The sequence below is a fragment of the Haliotis cracherodii genome, unplaced genomic scaffold (genome assembly GCF_022045235.1).
Source record: "Haliotis cracherodii isolate W230 unplaced genomic scaffold, xgHalCrac1.p SCAF_10, whole genome shotgun sequence".
NCBI classification, from domain to species: Eukaryota; Metazoa; Mollusca; class Gastropoda; order Lepetellida; family Haliotidae; genus Haliotis; species Haliotis cracherodii.
In genome coordinates, this window is record NW_027266265.1 from 15,756,868 (window position 1) to 15,774,271 (window position 17,404).

General features: G+C 40.6%; 1 protein-coding gene across 1 annotated transcript; it reads right to left on the minus strand.

Moving 5' to 3' along the window:
- Positions 1–3,062: 3,062 nt before the first annotated feature.
- On the minus strand, positions 3,063–12,452 carry LOC139447371 (salivary glue protein Sgs-3-like). The gene is made up of 6 exons (XM_071228691.1): positions 12,081–12,452; positions 9,473–9,617; positions 8,898–9,227; positions 6,286–6,612; positions 5,417–5,563; positions 3,063–3,248 (listed from the first exon to the last, which is right to left on the minus strand). The coding sequence occupies exons 1-6, from the start codon at positions 12,267–12,269 to the stop codon at positions 3,094–3,096; spliced, it is 1,293 nt and encodes a 430-aa protein (XP_071084792.1). The 5' UTR covers positions 12,270–12,452; the 3' UTR covers positions 3,063–3,093.
- Positions 12,453–17,404: the final 4,952 nt, after the last annotated feature.

Sequence of the window (17,404 nt, forward strand, 5' to 3'; positions counted from 1 at the left end):
TAGGAGATAAAGCATGACAACATGGTGATAGGAGATGAAGCATGACAAAGTGATGATGGGAGATGAAGTGTGATTAGTGATGATGGGAGATGGAGTGTGATAAAGTGATTATGGGAGATGAAGTGTGATTAAGTGATGATGGGAGATGAAATGTGATTAAGTAATGATGGGAGATGAAGTGTGATAAAGTGATGATGGGAGGTGGAGTGTGATTAAGTGATGATGGGAGATGGAGTGTGATTAAGTGATGATGGGAGATGGAGTGTGATAAAGTGATGATGGGAGGCCGAGTGTGATGGGAGGTGGGGTGTGATAAAGTGATAATGGAAGGTGAAGTATGATGAAGTGATGATAGGAGATGAAGCTTGACAAAGTTGTCCTTAATATGACATTGTTACTTTTGACCACTTTCTAAAAGGCATTGTGTATTCATAGCTTTCGGTCGTGGAAACCGTGCCAGTTTACACTTATTATAGGGTCACGCAAAGTATGTGATCTTTGTGCAAGCATCGGTGGAGAGTTGGTTAGATTGGTGACTTTGAGGCACCTAATCGTCAACACACACTCTGAGAGTGAGGGCACAAATCCCGAATGGGATTCTACCAAACAAAGGAGAATTATACTTTACGGAGTACTATTATCATAAATATATCATTTGTTACATTCAACGGACGGTGTTGTTTTTCTACTTCTGGAGCAAGGACGCGAGGGTTGATCCACTGGATCTGGTGACTGTGCTTTTGCTAAATGTGATCAGAATTTTGCGGATTTGGAGTCTTGTTTTTTGTCTGATCTGTGGGGTTCTGTGATGCGGACGTCGACGGGTCTAAATCTTTCTGATTTCAGAATTTACATCAGTGCCATTTACTTTATCTTCACGTTAACTGGTAGAAAACCTTGGTGTAATCACGCCTTGTCGGTGTTTCCTACACAGTGTAAACGTGGGTAGTCTCGTGTAGAAATGAGTAGGCTTGAGATATATAGCCTCGATCTTTAATGGCTTAAATCACTTAACAAGTTCTTGTTGACAAACCCTATAGTGTAGATAGTACCTATATACTATGCACAATTACCTAAATAAGAAAGGGTTACACCTAAACTGTTTATAAAGACACTTTGTCGCGACCCTAAATGACTGAACTGACAATCATATGTGGTGTAACGTGACATTCACACAACAACACTGATATTACCTTGGATCTCAGTATGATAGAGAAATAGACTATTCGAGACGTTTATTGCATTAGTTTTTACATAAGGGGTTCTTCAATTAGATACAGTCGTAATAGCACATGAGAAAGTGGACATATTGGAATCACAATACCATCTCAAGGAACAACCTTCAATGAAGTGATTCAAAGACACACATATACTTGCATATTCAAGAAAGAATGAAAAAAATAATGTTTGAATTAAAATATTCAAAACAAATTTTATTGCAGACACCACATACTTTATTACATACTCTACTGCACAAAACATAGTTTTCTTCATAAAACTCAAGGTTGACTAAACATAAACACTGACACAATCGCATGTTCTGTGTAAGTAATTGAAAGAAAATAAGTCATAGCTATCATGAAAAACTTCAAACACATGAAGAAAACACACAAGCTTTCCATTGGTAGGCACATTGTACATGAGTGTATGAACTTAGATCCGAATATTTAACATACTATGTAACCAGAAAAATAATGCAAATGTGTGACTACATGTGTCTTTAATATTTTACTTTATAATACTGGATAGGTTGGTGTAAATTAAGTATTCTCGTTGTGAGTGTAGTATGAATTGAATGTCATTATCTAAAGCATATTTGTCATTCTGGTAGGTCAATATAACACCCAGTTCGCTATCTGATGTTTTATTACCAGCATAGCGGCGCGATGTAATACCAGTGTTATGATTGTTTGACAGTTTGTTTGAATGTGAACACAGATATAAGTAATTCATAGACATAAATCATGAAAAGTGGTCGGGGAAAATACAATGTTAAATGCTTACAGGGTAAAATATCAATAATTCTCACAATTCGATTGGTACATGTTAACGTTTCCTTTCACATCACAATCAATGAGAGGCAAATCTTGTCCGTACATTATTTTTCAACTGTGATTAGAAGAACATCTACAAGCACATCATGCAGTGACAGATAAAAATATTAGTAAAAGTCCTTCAATTGTAATGCATAATTTTCTGATGTTCAGCTATGCTTTGGTGATTACGGAAACACTAATACCTTCTACGTGTATTATTCCTTCCCAAACAGCAAATACACATTGCTGTAACAACATACGTGTCACTGATCAACAAAGTGTAGTTTTCTGTCATGTTCTTTGGCTTCACCGGATAACCTAAAGCACAAATGAGGAGGTAGGGAAGCTTCAATTACATGTAAGAATATAGTACTCTTACAGTCCCGTGCCTCAACCTTGGACGTACAATCATCGTGGCGCTCAAATTGTTTTTTTAAGAAGAAGAAGAATACTCCCGGTCAATGGATCAGTGTGCACACAACAATCATTCTCAGCTCCCTGGGGGGTATAAGACCGAAGCTGCCTGTAAAGAGGGGGACCGTGTGCGAAATACGCTGTAGTCGGAAAGCGCACGTTAAATCTTTTATATCAGTCAGTAAAGAGGGGGGTTGGACGGATAACAGCCACGTTGCCATCTCATCTTACCGGGTACACATTCACTGGGTAAACAGAGACACAGTTCGAACGAAGTCACTTGGCCTAAGAAACACCACATGTGTTACATGTCCTTCAGTGTTGGGCAGGACCGTGGACAAAACTCCCAGGAACCAAACTCCCCAAATATGTTTGTTTGTTGTTTGATGCTGCACTCAGCAATATTCCAGCTCTGAACATTCTGTTTACACGTTGGACATGGATGTCCTCTTTTGAGGCGAAGTCAACTTGCATCAACATTTACATAAGAAGGTGTTGATTACTGGATGTTCCTGACGTTAGTGTATAATAAGTAGTAGTTTTAGTAGTAGCCCATAGTATGTAACAGCAAACTTTGCCACAGTAATATATTCACATCTTCTTTATATTCCCTCTACATGTACATATATGAACTTGTTCAGCATCAGGGAATATATGACGTCATGTCGTGTGCGTTGCACCGATCCCCATGGCAGAAACACAGGAAGTGTCGACCAATTTCTCGACATGACAGGTCAGAGAGGGATTCTGTGATCCGCGTCGGAAAGTCCCTCCAGCAGCCTCTATAAACTGTGTTAGCTGAAAGGTAGATGACCATATATGGTAGCTATTGTAGTCGGGTGTGGTTTGTGAATCGGATATTTGAACAACATAACATCTTATTAGTTTTGATTTCAAAAGGATACACTCGACTTTTCGCGAAGATAAGGCCGACTCTCACAAAGCGATCTTAGCGCTAAAATGATCCTTACTGCCATACTTTAACATAGGCTTACGATAGCTTCAGCGCTAAGATCGTTTGTGCAAGTTGGCCCTGTTACCCTCACTGTATGATAGTGATGTTTATGAGTGAGTGAGTGAGTGAGTATGGCTTTACGCCGAAATGGGCTTCACACATTGTACCCATGTCGGGAATCGAACCCGGGTCTTCGGCGTGACAAGCGAACGCTTTAACTACTAGGCTACTCGACAGCCCCCACATGTTTATGATATAGTCGGGGTCGTACAATGAATTCTGCATACAGCAGAGATTGCCCATGCCATGATTATGGAAATGGTTTTGCCGCTTTTATTTGAATAAACGAAAATGGTGATTCGATTACGGTGTAATTTGTGAAAATCATGCACATACTACCCCGTCCAGCAATACCCACTCAAGGTTTCCTTTCCATATTGTTATTTTATATAACAGGTGCGATACAAAAGAACGATCAATCCACGGTGCCATTCAGATACAATGTTTGCCAAAAGAAAATATGCTATTACCAGATGCGCAGAGTGAGGTAGAAGTACCAGGATCTGCTGATAACTACAAAACAACATACCTATCGAATACATATCCTGATTATGATCCTTGGTTTGCCATCCAGCATAGGTAAATATCTGAGTCCTCCATCACATTCAGTGAGTCATACTCCACACTTAGCTGACACGCTGTGATAAAACTGAAATACTGTTCACAGCGGCATTAAACTCAACTCCCTCACTCACACTCACTATCTGTCTTAACCCGCATGATGTCACAGGGACAGATATCTCCCTCCTCTTCAACCCTCACTTTGAAGGCAAATAAAAAATGAATACATCACGCACACAATAATCACATCACAGTTTTGCATTCTGTGGCAAAAAAATCTTTTCAGGGGTATCATCCGGTGTTTTTTAAGGCATATTTTTTTTGACATATTGCTAAATCAACATTCACGGCGTTATTTCGTGAATGTTTTGAAAATCTTAATATTGGATATTTTCTCGGAGAATGTACAAAAATAAGTATATTAGTGATCATGAGTAACACTTTTGTATCAGATCACCATAGTTACTGTGAAACATCGCCAATAGCACAAGAATCGTTTAGAAAGTTTTAGAACTTACGCAAACTTCAGCCATATTGGATAGTGTTTACAAAATCAGGTGTCACGTATACCGATTATGAGACGCCTATTAAACACATATATTTGACACCTAACACACATACAACGATACATACATCTCTGAATTTGTTATATATTTTAGGATCAAAGGACAAGTGGTCTTTGTGTTCCACGGTGGCCCATAAAGGACATGGAGTCTGTTTTTCAATATTTTGGTATTTCACTTACTTTCATTTGTTATACAAATATGTGATAAAACATGTATAAAAACAAGTAGCTATTGAATCGCTGAAATGTGAAGAGAAAATGTCAAAAACTAAAATGGAAATGTGCAAAACAAAAACGAAAAGGTCAAAAACTAAAATGAAAATATCAAAAAGAAAAAAGAAAATGTCAAATGTCAAAGTGGAAATACTTTTCTGTATTTTCATTTTATTTTTTGACATTTTCGCTTCCCTTTTCAGCGATTCAGTATCTACTTTATACATGATTTATCACATATTTGTATGACAAATCGTGTTGATTTGCAAAAGGTTACGTTAACAGTAAGAGAAATATAAAAATATTGAAAAACAGACTCCATGTCCTTTATGGGCCACCGTAGTGTTCGGTTAAAAGCAACGAAATTTCCTTAACACATTTCCATAACACAATCTCGGATAACACTTAGCAGTGTCTGTTTTTAAAACCACTTATTTTTTTAGATTAATTTACATAGTCTACATCTCTGCGTAATTTGATAGTCAGAGGTAGACCCAGTGCCGCGCAACCGCAATTCTCGCACAACGATCCATTTTCAGAACTTATAAAAATGTGCGTCAGAAAAATAATTCGACTCGGCCTCCAAGGTGTTAAAGTAAAACATATACCAACCGTCGTCGTATCTGACTTCGGAGTAGCAGGCGGTACCACATGGACAGGATATGACTACATTCGGGTCAGTTCCAGCCATGGTGCCGTACATTGGACACCGGGCATTTCTGGACGAACAGTAATGGCACTTCCTGGATGCAGAACAGCCTACAATATATCGCATATAATACACTGAGTGAGTGAGTGAGAATGGTTTTACGCCGCTTTTAGCAATATTCCAGCAATATCAAGGCGGGGACACCAGAAATGGGCTTCACACATTGTACCCATGTCGGGAATCGAACCCGGGTCTTCGGCGTGACGAGCGAATGCTTTAACCACTAGCCTACCTGATAAGACATTGAAAATAAGTTAGATTCACATTAAGTTCATGATTATCATGCAAATATAAAAACAATAATGCATTTGTTTCTATGTGCATACAATTGACTGAAACTAGAGGTTCGTATAACTCATATGCATACTTGTCATGTACATCGTCCATTACCACCATTCCTGGTGTCCCCGCCGTGATATTGCTGGAATATTGCTAAAAGCGGCGTAAAATCAAAAACTCACTCACTCACTCAATTGTCCATTACCTGCACACCAGCCTCAAGCCTTGTTTCATCCAGTGTATTTTACTGTTTTATTTACAATGGAAACGTTAATAAAAATTGGATGTACTGGATTCTAAGACAATGGAAATGTTGACAATGAAAATTATTAATTTTACCTCAGTTTATTGAAAAATCACTTAAACTTGGAATCAAAAACATGTTATACAAAAGGCAAACCAACGTACACATGTCTGCATTCTGTTGACAAGACCCTCGAACAGATACTATCTATGAATCTGTCACAAGTAATGTTATTAATTATAAACTTACCGGGTGTAGTTGTGGTTGTTTTAGATGTCGTTGTTGTGGTTGTTACCGTCGAGGTACTAGTAGTCACTGTAGAAGGACGGTTAGTAGAAGTAGTGGTAGGCAGCGATGTCGTAGTCGTCGATGAAGATGACATAGACGGAGGTGATGTTGTAGTGGTCGTCGGATACTTTTTTGTGTTCGGTGTCGCTGTACCTGATGTATAAGTTGAAGTTGTATTTTCTGTAGTGGGTGTAGTGGTTGTAGTTGCTGTAGGATTAGGGAATGCCGCCACATCCGTAGTCGCTCCGATTGTTGTGGATGCAAGTGCAGCTGTTCCTCCAATAGTTTGTAGGGAAGGGAGATTTCATATATAAGCAAGGCTACTTGTCAGTGGGTGCCAAAATTGTCACAAGGTTTGCTTGAGCTGGACCTAGTGAAAACTGAACTTTCAATCCCAACAACAAAATATTGCTTTCCTAAATTCCACGATCCCTTGATCACGTTGGTCCCTATACAACCTGATTTTAGGCTGCGTGATACTGCCAACACAAGTGAACGAATGGGCGGCAAAAGAAAGTATAGGTCGAGTTCCATGATCGATAAAAAAATAACAAGAAGTGGTTTTGGTGTGAATTATAATATAATCTAGAGTGGGGAAACAAATGATTGATCAACCACAGTTTGAATGAAATTGTGCAATCGCAGGTAATGTAAGGTCAGGGTAAACAATGGTGGGGTAAGAAATTTCATTTCTAAGGTTGTCTGAAATGTCACCAACAAGTTGTCAGACACACTACAAGTTCATTGTCGACACAGTTGCCTTCAATAGTGCGTATCACCTCCAGCTGCCTCAATGCATGCTGTGATACGCCGCCTCATCGATGACGTCAGTCCTCTGATGAAGTGGACTGGAATCCGTTGCTATTCGTCTCTCAGGGCCTGCTGCAATTCTTGTCTGTTGACGGGAGGCTGATGGCGTGCTCTAATCTGTCTGTCAAGATGGTCCCACGGGTGTTAAGTAGGATTCATATGGGTGAGTGGGCAGGCCAGGGCAAAATGTCAACGTTCTGCTGGTTTATAAAGTTCCTAGTCAGTCTTGCAGTATGGGGCCTGGCATTGTCGTGTTGAAACAATGTCCCCTGCTGTTTGTTTTGTAAGAACGGAAGCACAACTGGATGCAACACTTGGTCTCTGTACTGCACAGCGTTCAGGTTTACCCCAGGCTGTATAATCAACAAATCAGTCTTCTGATCTCCACAAATACCGCCCCACACCAGGACACCTCCGCCGCCGAATGAAAGGACCTCTCAAATACACGCCGGAGCCAAACGTTCCCCCTCTGAGTCGATAAACTCGTTCTCTGCCGTCATTTCGAAACAAGTTAAACCGACTTTCATCAGTAAACAGCACTCGACGCCAAGTTCTCACTTGCCAGAGTCGAACCTGCCCCGTCCATTGCAGTCTCAGGCGTCGATTTTGAGCAGTCAGTGCCATTCCTCGGAAAGGACGATACGCTCGGATTCCAGCAGCACGAAGTCGTCGTAGTACTGTACTTTGGCTAATGGGATGTCCCAACGCTGTTGCTGCCGTCGCCGTCGCCGTTACGAATCTGTTTCGCAGGTAAATGAGCCGTATCTGACCGTCTTCCAGTGGTGTTGTCCGTCGGGGTCGTCCGGTTCTAGGCCTGTCCTGTGTCCTCCCTGTCTGCCTGTACCGTTGAATCAGCCTGGCTACTCTCAATGGTGTACAACCAAACCTTCTGGCAATTTGGACCTGTGTTGCCCCCATTTCGGCCATACCGATGTCTCTCGCTCTCTCTCTCTGCTCCTGTGACAATCGTGGCATTTCCTTTGTGTGCTTTCATCACGTGTGGTTATACCCTGCAGACGAACGCATTTATACAGCTAACATGCACGTGCAGTTTATGCCATAGGCAGGAAACCTGTTTCACCATTTTTTTGTCACCGCACGAGTGCCGTCAAAGGTGGCGCGTTCGGGTGAGGTGTTTTTTTGTTAACTGTTCCTGGGCAGTCATATTCCCAATACCCACTTTCCACTAGTTATCGCTGTTTTTAGGAAAATTACAAATTGCCGACCTATACTTTCTTTTGCCGCTTAGTTTAGATTTACATTAAGTTCATGATTATCATGCAAATATAAAAACAATTATGTATTTGTTTCTATGTACATACAATTGACTGAAACTAGAGGTTCGTATAACTCATATGCATACTAGTACTTGTCATGTACATTGTCCATTACCGCCATTTCTGGTGTCCTCCGCCGTGATATTGCTGGAATATTGCTAAAAGCGGCGTAAAATCAAAAACTCACTCACTCACTCAATTGTCCATTACCTGCACACCAGCCTCAAGCCTTGTTTCATCCAGTGTATTTTACTGTTTTATTCACAATGGAAACGTTAATAAAACTAGGATATACTGGATTCTAAGACAATGGAAATGTTGACAATGAAAATTATTAATTTTACCTCAGTTTATTGAAAAATCACTTAAACTTAGAATCAAAAACGTTATACAAAAGGCAAACCAACGTACACATGTATGCAAACTGTTACTATCAGATACTATCTATGAATCTATCACAAGGCATGTTATTAATTATAAACTTACCGGGTGTAGTTGTGGTTGTTTTAGATGTCGTTGTTGTGGTTGTTACCGTCGAGGTACTAGTAGTCACTGTAGAAGGACGGTTAGTAGAAGTAGTGGTAGGCAGCGGTGTCGTAGTCGTCGATGAAGATGACGTAGACGGAGGTGATGTTGTAGTGGTCGTCGGATACTTTTTTGTGATGTTCGAAGTCGCTGTACCTGATGTATAGGTTGTAGTTGTATTTTCTGTAGTGGGTGTAGTGGTTGTAGTTGCTGAAGGATTAGGGAATGCCGCCACATCCGTAGTCGCTCCGATCGTTTTTGCTGCAAGTGCAGCTGTTCCTCCAATAGATTCTAGGGAAGGGAGATCTCATATATAAGCAAGGCTATTTGTCAGTGGGTGCCAAAATTGTCACAAGGTTTGCTTGACCTAGACCTAGTGAAAACTGAACTTTCAATGCCAACAATTAAAAATTGCTTTCCTAAATTCCACGATCCCTTGATCACGTTGGTCCCTATACAACCTGATTTTAGGCTGCGTGATACTGCCAACACAAGTGAACGAATGAGCATGTATGTGTGTGTTTTCAGTGACTTACTCTCATTGTTGGTGATAAGTACAGTTGTGGTGGCCGTCAACCCTGACAACAGAATCATCACCAGTATGGTCAATCCAACCACAAGACACCGCTGGCATGGACACCGTGTTGGTGACCGTCTATCTACATTTTGAGATGGTGTAGTCTGGAAAATATCAAGGTCTTCTTAATATTTCTCACACATGAAAACAACGGAAACCCAACAAAATCAAAGTTACAACTGAACAGGAAACTACACTATCGCCTTGCTCAGCAATATTCTAGCTATATGACGGCGGTCAGTAAATGACAATCCAGTGATTGACATCATGAGTACCTGATCACCCGATCCTGTTTGTCGCTTCTTACGATTTTAATAGTCGCCTTTTTCGGCAAGCATTGGTTGCTGAAGACCTATTCTACACTAGCGAGTGAGTTAGTCGGGTTTACGCCAAAGGATGTACACACTGTGTCCCTGTGGGGAATTGAACCCTGGTTTGGGGGAATTGAACTGAAACGTAACCTACTGGACTAGCGCCCCGTTACCGCCATGAAGCAGTGTCAAACCTGGTGAAACCAGGTGTTCACGAACGAATCGCATGACGCTGTACTGTACTGATATCATTTACGTCTTGACGCTTTTTAACACACGTAACATAAGACACGTTAAGACGCCACACACAAAGAATGTACCTTGCACCGTGACACATTTAATTCCTTTCTGAAATACTCTTTGTGTTGCCTATGTGATTATCACGGTACAGTTTCACAAAAGGAAATTCATAGCTTCTGAATATTCTACTGGTGTTTCCTTCTACTCAGATACCAACATTTGTAAACACTTCGTGACTAAGTCTCTAACCAGAGATAATCCCAGAGATAATCCCCTATTCAATGTCCAGCATTTGTTGCTTTTCTTAACTTGAAGCAACAGTTCTTGTTCAGTAGTTCATGGAAAACATTATGGTTTTTAATAACATAACAATATTTTCAGGTTGCAATTCGGCTTTACTGGCAGGGTACATAACACATCAACGCCAAAGAGTAACCATAATCGATTATCCACCATAGAGATTCCACTGAGCGTAAAATGCAACAATAGCTGTTAAATTATATTAAATAGATCACTGAAGACCAGTGATCAAAAATGCATCCATGTCCTTTGCTACCTGTAACACCCGCTATTCACACAATATTCTCAAGACAAACTGATTGAACGTAGTAAGGGTTAAATATAACCTAGACATGAACAGGTATTATCAGGTGACATTCGACTAGTTTTGTTGTTACTCCGAACTCACGGGGAAGTACGAGTACGCTGTAGGTTAATGAGTCCCAGCGATGTCGTTATAGTGAGGGAAGAACATCCTCTTGTACGCCCCGCATACATGCATACCATGATCGATAGGAGACCGGTTATGTTGTATATGTGTTTGTGACTGTCGTCTCAGATCCAAAACATCGAACATTGTCATAGCACATTTTTTCAAGGGTATAGAGTGTGTCCAGCGGACAGTTATTTTTGATTGTTCAATCCGTGACAGGATTATTTGAGTGGTTTTGTTCAATATGTCGTGGGTAAAATTATTCATAGAAAGTGAATCCCTCGTAGGTAGGTAGGTAGGCAGGCAGGCAGGCAGTATAATAGTAGCGGAAGTAGTAGTAGTAGTAGTAGTAGTAGTAGTAGTAGCAGCAGTAATAGTATTAGTAGAAATAGTAGTTTGTTTGTTCGTCGTTTAACGCCGCACTCAGCAATATTCCAGCTATATGACGGCGGTCTGTAAATAACATCTTCCCGAGGCAAGAGAGTTAACTGACTGAATCCAGTTTCCACCCTTGCCGAACTAGGCTGGAATTACTGGGCTCGATCGTAGCGCCACCAGTGGCTATTACCAGTTATGTCCCTTCTAAACCTCTCCTATAGACCAATCAGGTTCCACCTCTCGTATCACTTGCGTTTGCTTCAAACAAAATGGTGCCGCCAAATCAGGACGATCTGATCGATAATCAAGATCAACGGGTCTTACAACGCGAAATGCATCAAATCACGTGAGCACCTTGATTTAAAACATAAAAAGATTTAGAAAATATCTGCTGACAACGAGTTGGCGGTGCACATGTTTTGCAAATCCTGCTATCGACCAAAATCTACACGAGAGTTTACGAACCGGAATTCGATTTCGGTGCGCGATTTTAATTGGACTATGCATAAATTAGTTAGTCCAGCCAAACTGTAACTCCATAATACCAGCCTAGTTCGGCAAGGGTGGAAACTGGACTTGTATAGTCAGTTAACTCTCTTGCCTCGGGAAGATGGTAAATAATCGAGTCAATCCTGACAATCCAGTGATTGGCATCATGAGCATCGATCTACGCAATTGGGATCGATGACATGCATCGACCAAGTCAGTAGGAGTAGTAGTAGTAGTAGTAGTAGTAGCAGTAGTAGTACTAGTAGCAGCAGTAGTAGTAGTAGTAGTAGTAGTAGTAGTAGTAGTAGTAGTAGTAGTAACAGAAATAGCAACCGCATCAGCAGAATACAGTGATGGTAGTAGCATCAGTAGAAAAAGTGTTCCACCCACAGTAGCCCCAGCAGCAGCAATAGGAAAGACACAACAACGTGGCTTACCACATTATTTACATGAAGGTACGACGCACTGCTCTGTGAGGATTGACTCGTCAGTGACTCATCTCCAAAACTGGACATACCACCATCCTGTCTAGCGTCGAACCCAGATCCGTTGATGACAACATCTGGCATGGCCGCACCAGTAGGGCTACGTGAGAAGCTGCTGATCCTCCCTGTATGGCGAGACATGTTTGTAGGGAATCCGTTGAAAAGCTTTGATGTCCGAAGTTTTAGGACAAGAGTAGTTCATTCGTCATCACACCAAATAGCGCTGTTACATAATTATCCAAAACATGCCAGGTTATCCTAGGAATATTGATGTCCACATCCACACAACGATCACTGGTTTCACACAGAACTGCCCACCTTCACCGAAACAGTCATTGTCATCGTGAATGTCATCAGCACACCATTCCGTGATCTGTACGTAAAAATAGACACAGCGTATATCCAAGAATACGGGTGGGGAAAGATTCACCAGTATAGAGCTTACATCATTTGGAAAACCCATGATATGGGCACTGGGCATTGGCTTTGTATTGACAATGTCCCTATGCAATTAGGCAAATAAAAAAAGTATTATGTTTCAAATCCCCGCTCGCGTCCTTTTTAATCCCCTTGTCGATCTGTTTATATTGTCCGGATCTTTTACAAATGACAGGCAACTCTAACCTGCTTTCTCCAAAACAACTGTTCACACTGCACATGAAGCGCGAAACGACACGTATCTATGATGAAAAGATGTAAAGATGAAGCATATCTGTGTTACACCAAACGCAATATCCCGTGACGTAGAATAGCTTACTCGAACCCGGAACATGACAAGACAAGAAACTTAAATGCTTATATCGAGAGTACAATGATTCAAAGCAATGAACGAGAGAACGCCCCCTGTGTATTGTGTTTTTTATCATCGGCGTGTCCTAGCATAGGTGTTACAGTTTAGCCACTCACTTGTCTGTCGTGGCTGAGCTGGATGACACAATTCAACCAATATCCACTTAAGGTAAAGGTGTGTGTAGTACTAAGCTCAAGCTTAAGAATGCTCTTGTAGTCGCATGCCATGTATATATACGGTTTGATGGTAAGATCTAGAACGAATTCTTTCAGATGTTGTACCTATAGTTTCAAATTGCTGTTTCTTGTGTTTTGGTGCATTCCAAAGGTTTCGGTGCGTTTAAGAAAACAGGTTCCACTATTTTAATTTCTTTTATTATTTGCAGATTAAAATATAATAAATGCAGCAAAGAGGGTTTGGGTGATCCTGGAATCAGCTCAGGGCCCTTGCCCCCACTACACGCAGCCCAGACAGCGAATGGGATGTCTCCCAGGAAACGCTACCTAGTCAAACACACCCAGAACTTTTTGGAGAATGTGAAGACTCCCCAACACTGCAGCCTTCTGCATTACCCAGATTGTCAGAAGGACTGTATTCCTGGTAGGAAACCCGGGTACTCTCTCAATGTCAGTCAACAGATTGGGAGGCACCAAACCTAAGGCACCGAGAACTATGGCGAGTCGGACAACTTGGTACTTGGGATGCAAGCGTGACATTTCGAAAGCGAGGTCTGCATATTTGCCATGTTTTCCTCAATCGTGTCAATCACATTACTGTCAAAAGGGATAGAAAATTCAAAGATATAAATGATTTCATTTGATTTATCAAAAAGGACAGGATCAGGTTTGTTGGCCTGGATATGTCTGAGGCTGTATACGAGCCTATTCCAAAGGATTTTGTATTTATCATTTTCCATGACGTCCTCTACATATTCCGGGTCGTACCATGGATGGACCTCTGGGTCAAAACCACAAGCATGGCGAAGACGGTAATAAAATGATCGAGCTACCCCATCATGTCGCTTAAGATATTATGTTTGTGCCAAAGCTGGGCATCCACTGACAATGTGTTGGACAGTCTCATTAAATTCATTGCATAATCTACATTTCATATTCACATTTTTTATGCAAAATCACACATTGGCGGTTTCGAGTTGGAAGTGACTGGTCCTGAGCAGCAAACAGAAACCCTTCTGTTTCACTTTTCAGGCCAGACGACTTCATCCAAGCGAAGGACTCTGCAGGATTGCTGATCTTCTCAACACACTGCACATAAACTCGATGCAGTGGGCGTTCAGATAACCTCTCCTTTAAAAACAGTGTGGGCCGATTTGATATGGCGCTTCGCTTGGTTGACACTCATTTCTGTACCGTCCAGCGGGGGCGGTCGGGTAGCCTAGTGGTTAAGGCGTTCGTTTGTCACGCAGAAGACCCGGGTTTCTGGTGTTCCCCGCCGTGATATTGCTGGAATATTGCTAAAAGCGGCGTAAAACCATTCTCACTCACTCACTCACTGTACCGTCCAGCAGTACAGAACCATCAACAAAATCAACACCGACACTGAGATTATGTCCCACATCCTTGGCTCGTTTTAGAAAACCTTGTTTTCATCATGAGTATTGACATGCTTCACACGAGAATCATAAGACATATAAATGTATGCAAGAGTGCACAAAACAATTCTAGCATGAAGAGCCTCCACATTAATCAAACCACGCCCTCCCATCATAATTGGTAAATATAAGTGATTGAGGGAAGAGCAAGGGTGGTTGGATCTATTGTCTGACAAGATTCTTCGTGTCAATACCCTGAATTTCTTGTTTCGTCCAATCAACAACACTAAAAGAATACGAAGGACGTGCACAGCATACGTGTTTGTGGCTTTGACTTTATTGCGAGCGTTCAGCTCTGAACTCCAGATTTTCTTTAGTCTACATTTGTACTCTGCCCGAAGTTTGCCCTTCATATGGGCATTATGGAGTTTGTCCCTAATCTGCATCCCTAAGTACGTATAGGCCTGACCTTCCACAAGATGGTAAATAACTCCCCCTGCAAGTAAACTGACTGATCCTCCCTCTTCTACCTTGCCACGTTTCAAATGAAGAATGTTGCATTTGTCAACTCCAAAGGACATGCCGATATCATTAGAAAAGGACTCGACAAGCAGAATCTGTTTTTGAGTGTAGATCCTCCATTGGCAATAAGTTCAAGGTCATCCATGTAAAGGAGGTGAGTGAGGGGTGTTGGGGAATCTGTGCTTAGGAGGTCCCGGGTGATAACCGTCATCTTTGCTAAGCAAAAAGCATAAAGGATTTAGTCACAAACAGAAAAGCAAAGGGCTAAAAGAATCGCCCTGAAATATTCCTCTTCTGATAGAAATGGGTTCCGAAGTCACCACCTGCCCCTGCGAATACATCGCAAGTTGAGTGGACCAGCAATTCATTAAAGACTTGAGTAAAACAAATAGTCGCTCGGGGAAGTCAATACATTCCTGTGACCTTAAAATCCATTTGTTAGGTACAGAATCATAAGCTTTTCTGAAGTCTATCCAACACTTTGAGAGGTTACGGTGGTAAGTTTTAGCCTCTTCGAGGATCATTTTCTGAACTAGTAGTTGACCCTTACAACCCCAACATCCCTTTCTAGCTCCTTTCTGCTCCATGTAAATAATGTCATTGGGTGCGCTGTATGATGACACAATATGTGTGAGACACCCTGTAAATATTTTGTATTCTGTATTTAGACAAGTCATAGGGCGGAAGATTTTTGGATCAGTCAAATCACCTTTCTTTGGGAGAAGTATTGTTTGACCATTGCAGAACCATGGAGGAACATCCCCTGTATCCACAAGATAATTTAAACAGTGAAGTAATGGTGTTTGGACAGTTTCCAAAACCGGTTTCAAATACCATTAGGCCCAGGCGCCGTATTAGATTTGGACTTTTTACCTGTTTCAGTCAATCACGTGTAATGAGACACAACAATGGTGACTTTATTTTGTCATGTACATTTTGAATGAATGGGTTCCTTTATTTCATCCAGAAGTTACATCCGAATTTACAAATCTCTGATATTCTCAGAGCAAATGCATTGTGCTAGTATTTATATAAATGTGTGCATTATTAACACATAAAATACATAAACATATATATACACTTACACACACACACACACATATATATATATATATATATATATATATATATATATATATATATATATATATATATATATATATATATATATATTCGTCGTTAACTTTGTACACAAGTGAACTCTATTACGATACATTATTAGTTTCGGGTTAATCTAATACATTTCTGAAATTTAAGACATATTCACAGAATATTAATTATATGTTTTCCCATGTACACTGGTTCATTATTCCAGACTGTATGTTCACTGAGCCTCAGAATAGTGCGAGCATATCATTCTCTTCCAGAAGTTCATTTTGAACATAACTTTCGATGTCCAGTTTGTCAATGAGCGTGGACAAGAATTTATTTCGATCCTTTATAAAATATTCACAGTGTAGAAGTACATGTCTGTCACAATCATAGGCATGTCTGCCACATTTAGAACATTCACGTAATGTAATGGATCGGGAGGCGATCTTAAGGGAATATTGGATGCAATACCTAAGATGAGGATAAGTCAGTGCTAGTTTCCATAATACATGTAGTTTAAGTTTAGAGGGGACTGACCTGTATCGGACCAGATCTTCTCCCAATGACAGTCTGAGTTTCCACCTACCTTCTTCATATGGGGATATTGCATCACCTACAATTCTTATCCATTCTTTTTACAAGTAAATATTCCAGTACAGATAAAGTTCAAAATGACATTTTTAAGGTTATGTTTACCAGCAGTTAATATCATTGTGTGACATATGCTAGTGCTAGTTTTGATATTATGAGTATTGACTAAGGCTAAGTATGCACATATAATATGTAATATGTTTCATAGGAGAGAAGAAGAGTTTGTACACAGTCTTCCGAGGAGTAGTTGCCTACATTTGTCTATGTATCCTGACAGCGTCCACATTCCAAGATTTCCTATGGTTGAGTCAGTTGATGATTTTTTGGTCTAGACCTTGGATCACTCTGACAAAGTGCCTTTGAACCTTCTCTATCTGAATCGTATCGTTACCACATATGCCGCTTAGCAGCTCACACGCATAGAAGCTGGTAGAGAGAACCATTTGGTGCCATATTTTAACACATACAATCGGGTGGAGATCATAGCTATTTAATCCTACAGATTTGAGTGAGTTCACTGTGAGCCTTGCGTTTTTTCGCAATATAGCACTGTCATATTTGTACATGTCGGTTTTGTGTTTAGAATGACTCCCCCATTTGTTACACAATCTGATGTATTAATAGGAACACTACACAGTTGAAATTTGAAGTGATTATGTTGAGAATCCAATCTACTGAATATAACAGTTTGGCTTTTAGTGACATTGTAAGTTAATCTCCAATCATAAG